At 44.3% G+C, this 20,653-nt stretch overlaps 1 protein-coding gene across 4 annotated transcripts in view; it reads left to right on the top strand.

Moving 5' to 3' along the window:
• LOC135228988 (steryl-sulfatase-like) overlaps positions 1-20,653 on the top strand; it is a 196,341-nt gene that overhangs the window by 118,233 nt on the left and 57,455 nt on the right. For all 4 annotated transcript variants that reach the window (XM_064278727.1, XM_064278729.1, XM_064278728.1 and 1 more), the window contains exon 8: positions 16,887-17,024. In XM_064278727.1, coding sequence (XP_064134797.1) covers positions 16,887-17,024 — 138 coding nt within the window. The remainder of the gene's footprint in view (positions 1-16,886; positions 17,025-20,653) is intronic.

The raw sequence follows: 20,653 nt of genomic DNA, 5'->3' as shown, positions 1-20,653 counted from the left end.
TTCACGATCGCTGGTTTGTATTATGGATTGAACTGTGTTCCCCCAAAAATGTGTGTCAACTTGGCTAGGTCATGGTTCCCAGTAGATTGTGAGATGTCCACCATTTTGTGATCTAATACAATCACCTATGTGTTGTAAATCCTAACCTTTGTGATGTTAATGAGGGAAGACTAGAGGCAGTTATGTTAATGAGGCAGGACTCAATCTACAGGATTAGGTTGTATCTCAAGTCAATCTCTTTTGACAAATAAAAGAGAGAAGTAAGCAGAAAGACAAGGGGACCTCATACCACCAAGAAACATGAGCCAGGAGAATAACACGTCCTTTGGACCCACGGTGCCTGCTCTGAGAAGCTCCTAGCCAGGGGAAGGGTGATGACAAGGACCCTCCCCCAGAGCCAACCCAGAGAGAAAGCCTTCCCCTGGAGCTGGCACCCTGAATTTGGACTTCTAGCCTCCTAGATTGTGATAGAATAAATTTCTGTTGTTAAAACCATCCACTTGCGGTATTTCTGCTATAGCAACACTAGATGACTAAGACAACAATGTTGGCAATCATGGACAAGAGTCCATTGTTAGGGCTATTGTGTCAATCCATCCCTTGTTTTCCCCATCCTCTACCAACTCTGGGGCTGGGGCTTTATTTTGCCCATTTTACAGATGTGGAAACCGAGACACAGAGACCTGAAGTGACTTGTCCCACCAAGCTCTCCCAGCCGGCCAGTGGCAGTGGCAGAATTCAGGCCCAGGTCTAAGTGCTCACACCCCATGCAATGTTAACCTCGTGCCGCTCAGGGCTTCTGCCTTTTGGCAGCAGCAGGGTGTCTGTGATAAGCACAGGGTCTGTGATTACACTCCACTCCTCTGCTCCCAGGCTGCTGAACCCATGAATCTCTCTGGGGCCTCAGTTTCCTCATCTAGAAAATGGGATTATAACATTGCATATCTTACACATTTTGAAGAATGTGCTCTAGGCACCTTAGCTTTTGTGAGGAAGACAGAACGCTTTCATTGTATAACTTCTATCTGCTTTTTTCTCTCACTGTGTGTCTTGGCGTCTCCACCTTCTCCCCTCTGCCCACGCGTTCTTTGGTTCTTCTTTGATGGGAAAGAGAAGAAAATGCTTAAAGTTGTCCTGGGACACATGTTCACGAGTTAAAGTTTTATGACCTTCAAATAAAAAATGTATCTGGACTTCGATAAAAAACCTTTGCTATTGAGTCCATCCTGACTCTTGGCAACCCTGTGTATTACAGAGTAGACCTTCTCTTTTAGGTAAAATTCGGTATCATCATGACCTTTTGTTGGTTTGATCTCTAGCCACAGGAAACTGGAATGAATGGGATATTTTCATAGGCTTTGTCATCTGTCATCATTTGAATGTGCCTCTGTTTCCTGTGATCTGAAAAACCGCTCCCCCAAGCATCCTTGCAGGGTAGAAATTCGTGATCACTCTCTGAGTCTGCAGTTCTCCAGGTGATTTTCAAGCTTATCCAATAGGCAACATCTCCCAATATGGTGCCAGGAGCCCTGGGTGGACAGCAACGGTAGCTTAATGCTATTCTGTTAACTTAGGGATGCGAGTACTTGGGAAGGACTCTGTAGATCATTTTTTTTATATATATAATATTTTATTATGTTTTCGGTGAAAGTTTACGCAGCAAATTAGTTTTCGCATTTGACAATTTCTACATAAACGGTTCTCATGTGACATCAGTTACATTTTTCACAATGTGTCAACGATCTCTTTAATTGCATTCTCGTTGTTCCGTTTCCAGTGCTCTAGTTTCCCTGCTCCCTTCTCATCTTTGTTTTGTTTTAGAGTCATTCTTGACCTGTTGGTCTCCTAGAGATAGTTTTTTAACAGAGTACCGTACTCACGGCTAATATTCTTTATTTTGTGTGCCACTGTTATTTCGATAAGGTTACCTTAGTTTAGGGAATAGTTTTTGTTCAAGATTTAAAGAGTATCTCAGGGCGGTAGTCTCAGGAAGGCCTCTAGTCTCAACTGGTCCAATAAGTCTGGACTTTTTAAAAATTTGAGCTTTATTCCCCATTTTTCTCCCTTTCTACCAGGGTCAATCGTGGCCCTGATCAGCATGGTCAGAGGTGATAGCTGGGCACCATCTAGTTCTTCTGATCTCAGAGTAGATGAGGTCATGGCTCTTGTAGGCTATTAGCCCTATAGACTCGTTTCTTCTCTGAGACTTTGGTTTCTTTCCTTCTATTTTGCTCCAGATGAGTAAAGACCAATAATTTTATCTTAGACGGCTGCTCACAAGCTTTTAAGACCCCAGACACTACCCACCTCACAAAAAGGCAGGACCTGAACTTCCGTACTTCATTTTATCTGTTCCCAAGGAATAGAAAAAGATGAAGACAAGCTATAAAGTGGTGTATTTCCATAAACAACTCCTTCTCAATACAAAATGGATTTTGTTCATTGGGTTCCCCAGAATCCATTGGTGCACAAAATTAAAACTGAATAAACCTCTGTTGTTTCCAGAAATACCTGGGCGTTCACTGTACTTAATACAAAATTTCATCTCTTTAAGGTCACCAACTTAGCAAGCGCACCCCTGACTAATTTAGAGGCAGCTGGCTTCTGACATTTATTGATTACTTACATTTAAAAAGAAATAACTCGATTGCATTCACCAGCATTATCTCCTAGTAGTCAGCCATGGCAAAAATTCACATTTCCAGTTTATAGAAGATTGTTAGAGAAAGAACGGTGTTGTCATAATATTTTTCCATTCTGAACTAAGACAATAGCCAGCAGAGAAGGAAAATGACAAAATTACGGCATTTTAAGTCTTTTAGCTTTAATCACCTGAAGGTAGAATTGCCTGTCAGATACTTGTATCGACATTGCTATTTCTTGGCTGCCAACTTTCATCAGTAACAACATCTAATAAATGCGTTTATGCATCTGATTTCTAGCAAGTAAATACGCCATACTTGCAGAAGAGGAAAATCTACGGAAAATAAGCCTTTTTGACAGTCTTTGAAGCTTTGAACACCATCTTTGAGGAAAACAAAAAAGTTTTGCTTTGTTTATAGGACTCGACATTTCCTTCGGTTTTGTTTACTGCCACCTTGCAAATACGCAAAGACGAGGAAGAGAAGTGAAAGGATTTGTAATTTGTTTTGAAAGAGAAAGAATCGCCCTGTCCACAGATAGAGTGGATACTTCTGTGGCAATCAGTCTTTATGACCTTGTCCTCACAGAACTTTCTGGCAAGGCATCCCAGCGTGGAAATGCATCTGTACAAAGCACTGCTCTTCTAGACAACAGTGGGTCTCCTTGAGATACCGTTGCCCAAAGACGGTTGTAGTACGGTTGGGTCCTTAGACCAGGATGGTGCACATAGACCTGATAACAGTCACAAGTGTGAGTTACTACTGACTTACTACACGAGTAGAATGAGCTATACATTGTTTAACAATTTAAGCATGAAAAAAAAAGTTGTCATTGAGTTGACTCTGATTCGTGGTGACCCCATGTGTTACAGAACAGAACAGCTCCATTGGGTTTTCTTGGCTGTGATATTTATGTAAGCAGATCACCACACCTTTCTTCCGAGGTGCCTTTCAGCTAGCAGCTGGGTGTTTAGCCATTTATACCACCCAGGGCCTCCAGAGCAAATAGAAAAATGAAGTTCCTATGAGGTTAATTGTAGTGCGTAATCCTACTACAACCAGTTGCAGTCAAGTCGATTCTGACTCACAGGGACCCCACGTGTGTCAGAGTAGAACTGTAGTCCATAGGATTTTCAGCGATTGACCTTTTTGAAGCAGATCACCAGACCTTTCTCCCGAAGTGTCGGGCTCAAACCTCCGAACTTTCAGTTAGTAGCTGCCTGTGGCTTATGCCATCCGGGACTCTGCATGCAGATTAGCAAACCAGAACCCAAACCCATTGCCTTCGAGTCTGTTCTGACTCATGGCAACCCTATGGGACAGAACAGAACTGCTCCATAGGGTTTCCAAGACTGTAATCTTTATGAAAGCAGACTGCCACATCTTTCCCTCCCGGAGCGGCTGGTGGATTCGCATCCCCGATCCTTGATTAGCATCCGAGTCTTTTAAGCAGTGTGCCACCAGGACTTCTCGCATACACATTAAAAAAACAAAAACCAAACCCATTGCCGTTGAGTTGATTCCAACTCATGGCGACCCATAGGACAGAGTAGAACTGCCCTATAGGGTTTATAGGGAGAAGCTGGTGGATCCCAGCTGCCAACATTTTGGTTAGTGGTTGAGCTCTTAAGGACTTCGCCACATGCATTAGAATTGCTTATTTGCCTCTGTTTCCCTGGCTTGTACGGGTGGCAGTACTGAGGGTGTTTTCTGCTCTGTTCACCCTGACCCTTGTCCAGTCCACCTGCCCACCAGTTGGGCACACTGCAAGCATGCTGTGGTCAGTACAGCTTCCGCTCTCTTCCACATTATTTCATATGCTTTGCTCTTGCAGATTAATCTGTATCTTCAAAGATGCATTTTTCTCTCCATTAACCCTTTTTCTAAAAATTTTATCATGGTAAAATATATATAGCAAAAAGTCCACCCGTTTATCCATCTTTAAGGGTACAATGTAGTGGCATTAAGTATGTCCACTGTGTTGTGCAGCCACCACCATTATCCATTTCCAAAAGTTTTTCATCGCCCCAAACAGAAAACAAAGATGTCACCTTGTAGACTAAGGTGCACCTGAGCCAAGCCATGGTGTTTTCAGTTACCTCATATGCATGTGAAAGCCGGACAATGAATAAGGAAGACGAAGGAAGAATTGACGCCTTTGAATTGTGTTGGTGAAGAATACTCAATACACCACGGACTGCCAGAAGAACAAACAAATCTGTCTTGGAAGAAGTACAACCAGAATGCTCCTTAGAAGCAAGGATGGCGAGACTGCGTCTTACATTCCTTGTTGTCAGGAGGGATCAGTCCCTGGAGAAGGACATCATGCTTGGTAAAGTAGAGGGTCAGTGAAAAAGAGGAAGACCCTCAATGAGATGGACTGACACAGTGGCTGCAGCAATGGGCTCAAGCATAACAAGGATTGTGAGGATGGCGCAGGACTGGGCAGTGTTTCCTTGTGTTGTGTGCATAGGGTTGCCATGAGTCGGAACCCACTGGTCCACACCTAACAACAACAAACAAAAGCTCCGTACCCCTTAAGCAATAACTCCCCCTTGTCCCATCCCACCTGCCCTTGGTAACCACTAATTAACTTAGGTCTCTATGTATTTGCCTGTTGTCGATATTTCATGAGAGTGGGATCCTACAATATTTGTTGTTTTGTGATTTTGTGTCCTTTTCTGAAATACTTAGCTTGATGTTTTCAGGGTTCATCCATGCCCTAACTTGTATCAGAACTTCCTTCCTCCTTACCGATGGAACCATTGTATGGATGGACCACATTTTGTTTATTCATCTGTGGACGGGTGTCATTAACACGTTATTATTTTCTTTTAAATTGTGATGAGAATATACACAACAAAACCTTCACCAGTCAACAGTTTTCACGTGTACAGTGTGGTGATATTGGTTACGTTCTTTGTGTTGTTCAACCTTTCTCTCTATCCTTTTCCAAATTGTTCCACCATCCTTAACATAAGTTTAATGCCCCCCCCAAGTAAAAATTCCCTCTTTCCGTCTCCCTCCCACCGCTTGTAACCACTGATAATCTTTGGTTTCTATATATTTGCTCATTTCATGTACCTGAAATCACATAGTATTTGTCCTTTTGCAGTGCATGTATTTCACTCAGCATAATGTTTCAAGGTTCATCCATGCGGTGGCATGCATCAGGACCTCATTCCTCTTCACGGCTGAGTAGTACTCCGTTGTGCGGGATAACGCCACATTTTGCTTAGCCATTCATCTCTCCATGAACCTATTCTTGGTTTGAAATTTATGCTTCAGTTATGCTCGTATAGAAAGCTTAAGGTCAGTCACTGTATCAGAAAACTTGTGACAAGGCAGCAAAAAAAAAGGAAGTATATATATATATATATGTATATGGACACTCTGGTGCTGGAAGCGGGGCCAATACGGAAGAATGGACAGCTGCTTCCGGCGAGCCCTCTTTACAACAAAGACCCGAAAAAACAAGGGAAACAAGTATATTTGTGACCAGCTGGGAGCCCTGAGCACCAAAGGCAAACTTAGACAATGAATTGAGGGGCAGGGGGAGGAAGAGGCCGTCCAGAAGCGGAGAGGAGTGGCCGGACCTGAATCGCGGGGAGCCCTCGGGCCCCATTCCTGGAGTGGCTGCGGCGGCGGGCTGGTCCTAGCGTTGGGCCGCAGTTTCCTCAGGGAGAAGCAGCAGCCACACAGCCCACTCATACCTCCAGAACCTGAGCAGAAGGGCGCTCTTGGCAAAAGCTAAGGACTTGCGGATATTTTACCGCGCCCCCCCACCCCCAAGACGCCTTCAGCAGCTGTTGATCTCCCTGGGCCTGAAAAAAAAACAAACCCTGGTGGCGTAGTGGTTAAGTGCTACGGCTGCTAACCAAAAGGTCAGCCGTTCGAATCCACCAGGCGCTCCTTGGAAGCTCTATGGGGCAGTTCTACTCTGTCCTAAAGGGTCACTATGAGTTGGAGTCCATTCTGCAAAACACCCCTTTAAAAGTGTTAAAAAGCAAAAATGTCACTGTGAGGACTAAAGTGTGCCTGACTCAAAACATGGTATTTTCAGTTGTCTCATATGCATTCAAAAGCTATACAATGAATAAGGAAGGCTGAAAAGGAATTGATGCCTTTGAATTGTGGTATTGGCATAGAATATTGAATATATCATGGACTGCCAAAAGAGAACGAACAAATCTGTTCTGTAACATGTACAACCAGAATGCTCCTTAGAAGCAAGGATGGCGAGACTATGTGGACATGTTATCAGGAGGGACCAGCCCCTGGAGAGGGACATCATGCTTGGTAAAGTAGCGGGTCATCGAAAAAGAGGAAGACCTTGGAGGAGATGATTGACACAATGGCTACAACAATGAGCTTGAGCGTAACAACGATTTTGAGGATGGCGCAGGACTGGGCGGTGTTTCAGTCAGTTGTACATAAAGTTGTTATGAGTCGGAACTGACTTGGTGGCACTTAACAACAACGGGTACTAGACGAAGGGGAAGAACAGCAAATGAAGAAAAGGTCATCTATACAACGGCACCGTTCCGGTCTTTCACCTTTCCTGTCTCCTACCTGCAGTGCAAATCCTAAATATGTGTTTATTATTATTTTTTTTATGTTTATTTACTGACGGAAAGGTTGGTGGTTCAGACCCACCCAGAGGTGACTCAGGAGACAGGCCTGATGATCTGCTTTTGAAAGACCATGCATTGAAAACCGTAAGGAGCACAGTTCTACTCTGACACACATGAGGTCGCCATGAGTCAGAATCGACTCGACAGCAATTAACAACAACAAAAACAACCATATAGAATACAAAAAACCAAGCCCAGTGCCGTCGAGTCGATTCCCACTCATAGCGACCATTATAGGACAGAGTAGAACTGCCCCACAGAGTTTCCAAGGAGCTCCTGGCATATTCAAACTGCCGACCCTTTGGTTAGCAGCCGTAGCACTTAAACACTACACCACCAGGGTATAGGTACCTATTTATTAAATCGTTTGAAACTCTAGCCAGATCTCGTTATCAGAGTGATTCTCATCTATAAAAGACCAACCATCTTTTTTTTTTTTTTTTTAAATAAGTCAACCTTTATTAACCATTTAGACATTAACCTCAAAGACTGGTCTTTGGACCAGCACCATCAGCAACTCTTGTGAGCTGGTTGGAAATGCGGGTCCTCGGCCCACGCTGTCAATTTGTGGAATTAGAATCTTCGTTTTAACATGATCCCCAGATGATTCACAAGGACTCTAGTGTTTGAGGAACACTGATATGTAATAGATATGCACTCACGGCAACCCCATGTCCAAGAGAGTGAACCGTTGCCGGGTCCTACACTGTCTTTGTGATCATTGGTATGCTGTAGTCCTTTGTTTCGGCCACTGTGTCTTCTGAGTGCCTTCCGACCTAGGGGCTCGTCTTCCAGCACTGTATGGTACCGTGTTCTGTTGTGATCCATAAGATTTTCACTGGCTGATTGTCAGAAGTAGATCACCAGGCCTTTCTTTGGCGTCTGTCTTAGTCCGGAAGCTCTGCTGAAACCAGCTCACCGTGAGTGACCCTGCTGGCACTGGGTACAGAGAAGAATTTATCCTCTCCCTGAAGACCGTCAAGTGGAGGGTTTCATGCTCCTCTGTCATCTGTGTCGGGCAGTATGTGGTTTTGTGCAGTGTAAGTTGGTTACTACAAAGTCTGAACCACTCTCGAGTCTCTGGGTGGTATACGTGATTAAAAGTGCCCACCTGCTAACCAAAAGGCTTTTGTTTGTCTGTGTATCTAAGTACCTGTAGTCTATATATCTAATATATCTATGGAATCCCTGGATTGTACAAACGGTTACTACACGGGGCTGCCAACCGTAAAGGTTTGAAATTCAAGTCCATCCAAAGACACCTTGGAAGAAAGGCCTGGCAGTATACTTCCGAAAAATCAGCCATTGAAAACATTATGGAGCACAGTTCTACTCTGACACACGTGGGGGTGCCCTTAGTCAGAATCCACTCGACGACAACTGGTTTTTTTTTCTCTGATTCAGTCATTAGTGGAGATCGTGGCCACCCTCCTCTTGTATACCAAAAAAAAAAAAAAAACCAAACTCATTGTCATAGAGTCGATTCCGACTCAGTGACCCTATAGGACAGAGTACAACTGTCCCTTAGGGTTTCCAAGGAGCAGCTGGTGGATTCGAACTGCCGATCTTTTCATTAGCAGCCAAGTGCTTAACCACTGCACCACCAGGGTTCCTTCTCATACGCAGAAGATGCAAATCCATGGTGCAGTTCACCCTTTTGCTCTCAGTTCTTCAGTTCCTGAAACCACCCTGTGAATGTTTCACTTCCACACCTGCTCAGCTCTGGACGGCCAGGTGATATTTGACTAACTGAGTGCTGAACAAACAGCCCGGGACGCAGGAGGTGGATGTAATCCAAGTACAACCGCAAAGTAAGACATGGCAGCCTTTACTTAACTATTACAATATTTTGCTTGTCTCTTTCTAAAAATACCCCCAAATGAAATAACCAGTAAAAAGCCTTGACAAACAACAACAAAAACCCTCAAAACCCAGCCCATCATTTTTGTATCTCAGCCAACTTATGGAATGCAGATGAATAATCCAGTTTTGAGAGCCTTGGTCCTATACTGTTGTATGCTTTAGTGTGTAACCTTTTGGACTGGATTTTATACTCTAGATCTATCACATGCTTTCAGTTGTCTCAACTGTGGATCCCTTGAGCTTCATAGAGCTGGTGAAGGTCAGCACTGAACTTTTGGAAGTCTTGAGCATTTGTTTCAGGAGGATGTACCAGGTGAAGGTCACATCTATTAAATGGACGTTTCTTCTAACTGGGGACAGTAAATCCATTTGTAAGGTGACAGACGTGTCCTGATACATGGGGTGTTGGTTATGTCTTTAATCCTGCATACACTAGCAAAGAATTGCCTTTCTACGGCAATGATAGCAGGCTCTCCTGAGCCAAGATGTGGTTCGGGACGGCATCAGAACACAGCAGCTATGGCATCTAGCATTCTACGTGGCCAAATGAGTAGAACTGCCCCGTAGGGTTTCCAAGGAGTGGCTGGTGGATTTGAACTGCCGACCTTTCTTGTTGGCAGCTGATTTCTTAACCACTGTGCCACCAGGGCTCCGTAGCCACCACTAGGTAGAGCAATGAGTAACTCTATCTTAAAGGAATTGATTTGGGATCAACATGTTTGGTTTTTGGTTTTTGTTTATCTTGAAGGAATCCATGCATGGGTGGTGCAAATGGTTAACATGTTTGGCTACTAACCAGAAGGATGGAGGTTTGAGAGCACCTAGAGGTGCCTTGGAAGAAAGGCCTGGCAATCTACGTCTAAAAAATCAGCCACGAAAACCCTATGGAGCACCGTTCTACTCTGGCACACGTGGGGGCGCCGTGAGCCGGAATCGAGTCCACGGCAACTCGTTTTTTTTTTGTTTTGTTCTGTTTTTATTTTACTTAAAACTGCCTTCAGTGGGAATTTGAGGACCACCATCAAACTGCTGGCCAGATGAAGGACTTACTTGCTCACCAATACAGTTTTAGGGGAATGATTTAGGACTTCTCTGTGTTATCCGGAGTTACCTTGAGTAGGTGGAAATTCTTTCTTAATTGTTCCTGGTGGGTGGCTGCTTAAGGAGATTTTTTTTTCCCCCTGAATTAGCCTGATGCTTCCAAAAGTGTAAATAATTGCATCATAAGTTTTGCTGTAATATTTTCTCTGCATCTACGTGCCTTTTAGGGAAAAAGAGAAAACTAAATTAGTAGAAGTGACAAGGCTTCATTTAGGCAAACTGGTATTTTTAACTCCATTGTTGGAGTTAAGAGGAGCCCAGGTAGTGCAATAGTTAAAGTGCTCGGCTGTTAATGGAAAGATCAACACTTTAAACCCACCAGCCACTCTCTGGGAGAAAAGACGTGGTGGTCTGCTCCCATAAAGATTACAGCCTTGGAAGCCCTATGGAGCAATTCTACTTGGTCACATGGGGTCACCGTAAGTCTGAATCGACTTGGGGCATCCAGCAACAACAGCTGTTTGTCATGGAGGGGGGGATCTGTCCTGCTTTTAAACATTATGGGAGGCATTGGAAGGAGACCTGGTGGATCAGTGGTTAAAAAGTGCTCAGCTGCTAACCTAAAGGTTTGAACCTACCAGCCACTCCATGGCAGAAAAGACCTGGCCATCTGCACTGATAAAGATTACAGCCTTGGAAACCCTATAGAGCAGTTCTGCTTTGTGCTACAGGGTAGCTATGAGCCAGAATTGACCGGACAACAGTGAGTTTGAGTTTTGGTTTGGTAGTCTGTATGCGGAGTCCTTGGGTGGTACAAACCACGCTCAGCTGCTAACTGAAAGGTTGGAGGTTCAAGTCCACCCAGATGCACCTTGAAAGAAAGACCTGGCAATCTACTTCCAAAAGGCCAGCCATTGGAAGCCCTGTGGGGCAGTTCTGCTCTGTCTGTAGGGTCACTATAGTCGGAACCAACTCGACAGCAATGGTTCAATCGGAGAAATGGCTCATGGGGCTTTCACTGAGGAACGGCCCTGGACGGAGTATTTTGCATGCAGTTCCTCATTGCTTCCTCATGGCAACCCTGGGGTGGTATCCATTATCATCACCAGCACTGCCGTGGATTGAATTGTGTCCCCCAAATTGTGTCAGCCTGGCTAGGCCGTGATTCCCAGTATGGTACGGTTGTCCTCCATTTTGTAGTCTGAGGTAATGGTCCTATTGTTGTAAATCCTAGTCTCTACGCCCATGGTTATGGTGCCATTATGGAGTGAGCTTTACATTATGTTCATGAGGCAGGATTAGGTCATGTTAATGGGGATTAGGGGGGATACAACTCGCTTACTCAGGCCACAGTCCTGATCCCATGTAAGAGGAGTTTCTCTGGGGTGTGGCCTGCATCACCTTTTATCTTACAAGAAATACAAGGAAAGAGAAGCCAGCAGAAAGGAGGGACCTACTAACACCAAGAAAGAAGAGCCCTGAGCGGAGTGCATCCTTTGGACCTGGGGTCCCTGCACTGAGAATCTTGTAGACCAAGGGAATATTGATGCCAAGACACATGGAGATCTCCAAGAAACGCTGGGCCCACAGATGTTGAAAGGAGACAAGGACCTTCTCTCAGGGTTGACAGAGAGAGAAAGCCTTCCTGTAGAGCTGGCACCCTGAATTTGGACTTCTAGCCTCCTGAACTGTGAGAGAATAAATTTCTGTTCGTTAAAGCCATCCACCGTGGCATTTCTGTTATAGCAGCGCTAGATGATTAAGACAGGCACAGAGACAGAGAATCTGTGAGCAAGCAGGGACGCAGGGCCAAGCCAGGCGTGTAAACCAGGACACGGAAACCACAGCTTCAGCACCAGGTTCTGTGAGGCGTCATCTCTCTCCCGTGAGACCTGGAATCCTGCCTGGACGTGGGAGACCTGTCCTCTCCTGCGCTGCCTTATCACGCTGCCTTTCTCCTTCTTTTTTTTTTTTCAGTTGTTGTAAAAATATAGATAGTGCAACATACGCCAATCCAACATTTTTCAGAGGTACAATTCGGTCACACCAATGACGTCAAGCACGTTGAGCAACCATCACTGCTGCCTGTTGCCAGATTTTCCATCACCCTAAATAAAAACTCACTGCTTCTTAAGCCATGACTCCCTTTTACTGCCTCCCTCCCATCCCTGGAAACCACTCTACACATTGACCTATTGGAGATATTCCATGTAAGTGTGATCCTGTGATATTTGTCCTTTTGTGACTGACTTACTTCACTCGCTGACCATTTTTAAGGATCATCCATGCCGTAGCACGTGCCGGAAATTCATTTCTCTTTAAAACCAGAAACCAAACCAAATCCATTGCCATCGAGTTGATTCCGACTCATAGCGGCCCTGTAGGGCAGAGTAGAACTGCCACAAGGAGCGCCTGGTGGATTTGAACTGCCACCCTTTTGGTTAGCAGCCGTAGCACTTAACCACTGTGCCACCAGGGTTTCCTCATTTTTCTGTAGTGCTGACTAATATTCCACTAAGGAGCCCTAATGGTGTGGTGGGTAAGCACTCGGCTGCTAACTGATAGGTCTGTGGTTCAAACCCACCAGCTGCTCCTTGGGAGAAAGATGTGGCAGTCTGTTTCTGTAAAGTGACAGCCTTGGAAACCCTATGGGGCAGTTCTACTCTGTCCTATAGGGTTGCTATGAGTTGGAATCGACTCAATGGCAATGGCTTTGTTTCTTTTTTTTAATGGGAATGGCTAGTAGTGGCTGAACACTTGGTCGTGGAGGGAACTCTCTAGACTCTAAACTTCCTTTGCAACCCACATCCCCATCCACAGAACAAAGGAGCCAGCCTGTCCCACCTCCAAGGGTTCTTGTTTTGGATCACAAAAGCCTGGTCTGGAAGTGCTGGTGTTTGATAAGCACTCACTTGTTGTCTCCAGTTAAATAACCAAGTGCTCTTGAAATGGCTTATTTCCCATATTTGTTTCATTCAAGGGAGTGATGTAAGAACACTCTGGAAAGAAAACATTTCATTTATAAGCTATCCTGCAGCCCACAATTGGTAATTCAAAACTATCATCTGAAATAAATTGGTATCATTACACCTTGAGAGCCTTGCTAAAAAATCCTATTTGTGGACCTCAGCCGTGCGATGGATAGCTCTGGAAACAAGAATAATACAGCTGTCTTTTCCCCCACGGGAGACGTCTGTTCAGAATTTTTCAGAGAGAAATAGGTTACCCCTTTATAGGATCCATCTTATGAAAAGTTAAATGGTTTAATGGTCTCTGGGCTTTACAAATGAGATTCTGCCTTAAAACTTAAACAGGACAGAATCCAGAGTGTGGGTTTCAGGGCCGTGTATACACTCATGTGAGCTCGGCTACATTCTCTTGTTTTAATTCCAGCCTGGTCGTAAATGGCACCTTTGATGGCGGAGATAAAGTTATCACGCTAGGCAACGAGTCAGAAACATGGATGGGGAGAAGGTAAATACGTTAGGATGTTTGTTTGCAATTAGGGGACAATGTTCAGGGAACCATAATAGGTTGGGGCAGGATGCAGCATGTTTTAGGACAAGGATTCTGTATGATAAATGCCAGTGCGAGTTTGTCTGGAGACGAGAGTAGCCGAGAGAGGAACTGTAACTAGGAGATGCGGGTGGCTTGGACAGAGAGTGAGATGCCAGCAAGAGCTGTCCCTGAGCCTGCCCCAGCCTTTAACGGACAGCCCAGCTTGTGTACCAGTTACCCGTTGCCCTGGAGTCAGCTCCAACTCATGGCAGCCCCTCGTGTGTCAGAGTACAACTGTGCTTCGTAGGGTTTTCGGTGGCTGATTTTTCAGAAGTAGATCACCAGGCCTTTCTCCTGACGTGCCTCCCAGAGGGTTTGAACCACCAATCTTTCAGTGAGCACTTAACCGTTTGCACCACTTGAGCCTACAGCTGAAATGCATCTACTTGAATTCAGAATCACCAGGTCAAAGCACGCTGGGTGTGTGAAGATGAATAAAGCAGTTGCTGTCGGATCCACTCTGACTCATGGCTACCCGGTGTGTGTGGTGTGTGTCAGAGTAGAATTCTGCTCCGTAGGCTTTTCAATGGCTGCACTTTTTTCTTTTTTAATTGTACTGTAGATGAACGTTTACAGAACAAACTAGATTCTCATTAAGCACGTAGTACGTGTATTGTTTTATGACATTGGTTAACAACCCCATGACATGTCAACATGGTTGCTTCTCGACCTTGGTTCCCCATTACCAGCTTTCCTGTTCCCTCTTGCCTTCTAGTCCTTGCCCCTGGGCTGGTGTGCCCCTTTAGTCTTGTTTTGTTCCATGGGCCTGTCCAATCTTTGGCTGAAGGGTAAACCTCAGGAGTGACTTCATTACTGAGCTGAAAGGGTGTCTGGGGACCATACTCTCAGGGCTTTTCCAGTCTCTGTCAGACCAGTAAGTCTGGTCTTTTTTTGTGAGTTAGAATTTTGTTCTCCATTTTTCTCCAGCTCTGTCTGGGACCCTCTATTGTGATCTCTGTCAGAGAAGTCAGTGGTGGTAGCCAGGCACCATCTAGTTTGGATACACTGTTTCAGATTTGGGTGTTTATTGTAAGTGTTAACAAAGGATAGTCATAAAATATTTCCGGTCATACTTGTTCCTATTAAGAGGAAAACTGAGGTTTCAGCTTTCCCATTCAATGTTGTTGTTGTTCTTGTTGTTATTGGGTGCCATCAAGTTGATTTCTGACTCACAGAGACCCCATGCAACAGAGTAGAATTCCCCGATCCCTTTCAAGATCTAATAATTTTCTGCTTTGAATTTTTTCTTGATGCCATACCTTTTCAGTAGTGGGATTCATGCTGAGTCATTGAGTCTATTTAAATTTTTGGTTGGTAATATGGATTTTGAGAAATATTAAGGGAGCCTGTCTGATCCACTGGTCTTGGGTAGCAGGCTTTATTGTGAGGTGCCTTCCATTTGGGTACATGAGGCACCTCCACTTTTGTCTAATACCCCAGCTATTTTGCTTCAGTGAATGTTTCTTTTGCCCTTCACCGTTACACAAGTCCCCACTGCTGAAGGGAAGCAAATACTTTCAGCAGGAAAAGTGTACTCCCAAAGAACTCCAGAGGCATAAAAATAGGTGGGTTGCCACATGTTCATGAGTCATGAAAGCGTTATAGGGTGTCTTCAGCTGTAATCTTTACAGGAGCAGATCACCAGGTCTTTTCTCCTGTGAAGCCGCTGGTGGCTTCAAACCACTGACCTTTAGGTTTGCAGTAGAGTGCATAACCATTGTGCCACTAGGGCTCCATTTTTCCTGTTCACTAAGGAAAAATAATAGACTTCTTTATAACCTTAGTGCCATCACAGGCTGATGAGAATGACAAGTTGGCTGCTCTCTCTGCCACCTTCCTTCAAGTGGAGCATGATCCATGAGCCTGATATTTTCTAGAATATTTCGTTGGCTGTCTCTACAGATCCACTCCAATGATGCTTCTAAATGACACTTAATGCGATGACTGAATCTTCCTGGTGTCTTTGCCAAGAACCCTGCCTATGTCCTGTAATTAGGAGGACGTTCTAAATCACATCTCACCTCCTCACAGGGTCAGCATGAACAGGTTCCAATACACAAGCACATTTCTGTGTTGCCTTGTATATTGTTGACTGAGTTGTCGTTAGGTGTTATCGAATCAGCTCCAACGCATAGTGACCCTGTGTACAACAGGATGAAATGTTGCCTGGCCCTGCACCATCTTCACAGTCATTTCTATGTTTGAGTCCATTGTTGCAGCCACTGGGTCGATTCATCTTGTTGAGGGTCCTCCTCTTTTCCTCTTTTTCACTGACCTTCTATTTTACCAAGCTTGATGTCCTTCTCCAGGGACTGATCCTTCTTGATAACATGTCCAAAGTACATGAGATGAAGTCTCACCATCCTCACTTCTTCACTTCTAAGGAACATTCTGGTTGTATTTCTTCCAAGATAGATTTGTTTGTTCTTCCGACAACACTGTAATTCGAACGCATCAATTCTTCTTCTGTCCTTATTGTTTATTGTCCAGCTTTCACATGCGTACAAGGCTATTGAGAATACCAAGGGTCAGGTGTACCTTAGTCATCAAAGTGAAGCTATTAAGCCATTGTCATCAAGTCTATTCCGACTCATAGCGACCATATAGGACAGGGTAGAACTGCCTCATAGGGTTTCCGAGGAGTGCCTGGTGAATTTGAACTGCTGACCTTTTGGTTAGCAAGTGTAGCTCTTCACCACTACACCACCAGCGTTTTCCATCAAAGTGAAATCTTTGCTTTTTTGGCTTTTAAAGAGGTTGCCATAGTGATTAAGAGTTCAGCTGCTAACCAAAAGGTCAACAGTTTAAACCCACCAGCCACTCCTTGGAAACAATATGGGGCAGTTCTGCTCTGTCCTGTAGGGTCTCTATGCATCGGAATAGACTTGATGGCAGTGGGTTTCGGTTTTAGGTTTTTGTGCAGCAGATTTGCCCAGCGCACTAAGCCATTTGATTTCTTGACTGCTGTGTTCATGGACGTTGGTTGTGGATCTAAGCAAAATGAGTGTCTCTCACACTGTGTATTGTATATTGCATTTTCTTCCCATTTCCATTTAACAGATGAGCCATTGAGTCAGTCAGGACAAACATCTCCCTTTGTTCTGTGAAGATTGGACTGTGTTAAAATTGAGTGTTTTCTCCCCTTTAGGGCAGGTCTTGAATGTTCTGGATGAGATGAAGCTGGCTGATAACACCCTCGTCTACTTTTCATCAGACCAGGGAGCGCATGTAGAAGAAGTGACCCCCAAAGGAGAGGTTCATGGTGGGAGCAACGGGATCTATAAAGGTGAGACGCGCCATATGCAATGTGGTTGCAAAGCCCTCAAAGAATGACATGGCCTCCTTCTAGTTATGGGAAGTGGCCAAAGACTTTTTTTTTTTTAATAATTTATTTTATTTTTGTTGTCGTTCTTGAAAACATACACAGCAGAACACACACCAATTCAACAGTTTCTATGTGTACAATTCGTAACGTTGATGACGCACTTCAGGTTGTGCAACCATCCTCATCCTCCTTTTCTGAGTTGTTCCTCCCACTCACGTAAACTCACTGCCCCGTAAGGTTCCTATCTCATCTTTCGGGTTGCTGTCATCAGGTTGGTCCCACGTAGATGGTCCTTACAAGAGCATAATGCTCAAGGCAGACGTTCTTGACTAGCAAAAGCTCTTAAGCTGTGAATTCGAATGCACACCAGCTGTTTACACAGTTGCAGAGGGGTCATGCTGTTTAACCCCTAGATCAAAGGAGCATCCTTTCTGAGCAATAATGCCTTCAATTTGAAATCAAAGCCTCTTCAAAAGAGCTTTTTTTTATTTGAACTTGGTTATTCTACTGTATTCCTCAGTCAAATCTATCTCACTAATGAAATCTATCAGCTAATTTGATGGAATGGTTAGGATTGAATCACCCTTCTACAAAATCCAACAGGTTATTTTTTGTCATAGCAACATTGCATGCTTGCTGTCCGACTGCATTTAAAAACTAATGATTTAAAGTTATGGGGTAAAGAGGAGTCCTGGTGGTGTAATGGTTAAGCACTTGGCTGCTAAGCAGAAGGTTGGTGATTTGAACCCATCAGTGGCTCCGAGGGAGAAGAGACCTGGCAACCTGCCGCTGTAAAGATTATAGCCTGGGAATCCCTATGGGACGGTTCTACTCTGTCTTATAGAGTTACTGTGAGTTAGAATCTGCCTGATGGCACACAACAACAACAACAAAAAGTAGCATGATGGAGTCCCTGGGTGGCGCAAACCATTAACACACTCGGCTGCTCTTGGATGCTAATCGAAAGATTAGACATTTGAGTACACTCAGAGATGTCTCGGGCAAAAGGCCTGACTATCTACTTCTGAGAAATTGGCCACTGAAAACCCTCTGGAGTACTGCACTCCTTTAAAAAATCACCTATTTGAGACCAAACGGCCAACAATTACTTTAAAACAAAGATGAGAATGTAAGGGGGTGAGGGAAACTAGATGAATGGAAACAGAACAACCAGAACGGAAATAACGAGCATGTTCACCCATTGTGAAGAATGTAACCAACGTCACTGAACAACCTGTGTAGAAATTGTTGAATGGAATCCTAAACTGCTCTGTAAACCTTCACCAAAAATACTATAAAATATTATTTAAAAAAATAAAAAGAAAACCCTCTGGAGCATAGTTCTACTCTAACATACATGTAATCTCCATGAGTCAGAATCCACCCGACAGCAGCTGGTTACTGGTTAGTGGCATTGCTAATTGTTTTTCTTCTTATTTATTTATTTAAGGAAATGTGTTTGCATTGTGATTGTCCTGCTTAGATTTAGGTATGAGTAAATGTCATCCGTCCAAAGACACTAGCATGAGAGATTAGGAGGTAGGGTAGGCTCATATGAATATTTTGAATGTAATTGTGGCCAAATTCTAGAAATCTTGGCAATAAGCCCGTCATATAGTAGTTCCTAGGATAGTTACTTCTGAGACCCTTTTAAGATACTTTTCCTACTGTCCATATGCTTAAAGTGACTTCATCCACCTAATAAAACTAGTTTCATAGGTAAAAATCTGTTTCTCCCCCTGAAGAATTAGTGAATCACTCCATTCGTTTCTAATTAATTTGGCAGCATTCCCCTGCTGAGTTATTATGATTTCCATCAAGAGCCAGATAAATAACAAACGATGAAAAAGTCCCATACCCTCTCCATCAGCCTGTGGCATCATAAATGCGCAAATTCTACCCCTGAAACAGAACGAGTTGCTGTTTAATTGATTTCGACTCACAGCCCCGCCGTGTGTTTCAGAGTAGAACTGTGCTCTGTAGTGTTTCCAACGGCTGATTTTTTCTCCCGAGGCACCTCAGGTGGCCTGGAACCTCCAACCTTTCAGTCGGCTGCTGAGCGCGTTCACCCTCTGTAACACCCAGGGACTCCACAAGTTCCACTGGGCCTTGGGAAATGTTGAAAAAGCTCATGTTGCTACTTTGAGACTTGGGAGTAGAAACCACAGCTTTCAACTAACAGGATTTGGGATTTCCTGGCAATCTGAAATTCTCTCTGTTGTGAAACATGGGTTGTGGCTGTCCAGTTGTGTTCCTGCCTCTGGCCAGGTATTGGGGTCTGTTTAGCTCAGGTGGGCAGGCGAGTCTTGAGAACTCTTTCACTCTCCATTATTACCTGTGTCTAGGTAGTTGACAAGGAGCTCAAGCCAATACTCCTGCAATTTGTAGTTGCTATGAGTCGGAATAGACTCGACGGCAGTGGGTTTGGTTTTTTGGTTTTAGGAAACCCTGGTGTTGTAAGTAGTTAAGCACTCTGCTCCTAACTAAAAAAGTTAGCAGTTCAAATCTACCACATGCTCCTTGGAAACTCTATGGGGCAGTTCTACTGTGTCCTGTAGGGTCGCTATGAGTCAGAATTGCCACGATGGCAACAGGCTTGGGTTTTTTTGTTTGATATCAAAGGAGCAAACGTCGCCATCCGGCCTTTGCTTAATGTGTGCACCAGGGTGTTCAGCACCTTGGGGATTCTCCTTGCAGAAAGAGGTTTAAACTAACTTGTGGGTGCTCCTTCCCAGATTACATTGCTGGCTTCTCTTCTGGCCAACCTTTCAAAGGTGGAGGGCTCTGGCGCTCTGTCCTGGACCTCCTACCCTTCTGTTATGCATTGAATTGCATCCCCCAGAAATGTGTGTCAACTTGGCTAGGCCATTATTCCCAGAATTGTGTGACTGTCTGCCATTTTGTCATCTGAAGTGATTTTCCTATGTGTTGTAAGTCCTACCTTTACGATGTTATGAGGCAGGATTAGAGGCAGTTATGTTAATGAGACAGGACTCAATCTACAAGATTAGATTGTGTCTTTTGACATGTGAAAGAGAGAAGCAAGCAGAGAGACAGTGGGGCCTTATACCACCAAGAAGCAAGAGCCAGAATAGTGTGTCCTTTGGTTTGGGGGTCCCTGCTCTGAGAAGCTCCTCGACGGGGAAGATTGATGACAAGGAGAACCTTTCCCCAGAGCTGATAGAGAGAGAAAGCCTTCCCATAGAGCTGGCATCCTGAATTTGGACTTCTAGCCTCTTAGACTGTGAGAGAATAAATTTCTCTTTGTTAAAGCCATCCACTTGTGGTATTTCTGTTACATCAGCACTAGATAACTAAGAACCCATTGCCATAGAGCCAATTACTAGTCACAGCAACCGTATGGGACAGAGTAGAAATGCCCCGTAGGGTTTCCAAGGAGCACCTGGTGGATTCAAACTACCTACCTTTTAGTTAGCAGCCGAATTCTTAGCCACTATGCACCAGTGTTTCCAGATAACTAAGACACCCCAAAAATATGTGTTGAAATCCTAATCCTAGGATTAGGAGGTATAGGGGTTAGGATTTTGGGATTGGGGTTTTTATTAGGTTAGTGAGGTTGTATCAGTGTA

This window comes from Loxodonta africana, chromosome Y (genome assembly GCF_030014295.1).
Source record: "Loxodonta africana isolate mLoxAfr1 chromosome Y, mLoxAfr1.hap2, whole genome shotgun sequence".
NCBI classification, from domain to species: Eukaryota; Metazoa; Chordata; class Mammalia; order Proboscidea; family Elephantidae; genus Loxodonta; species Loxodonta africana.
This window is presented reverse-complemented; position numbering and strand designations above follow the sequence as displayed.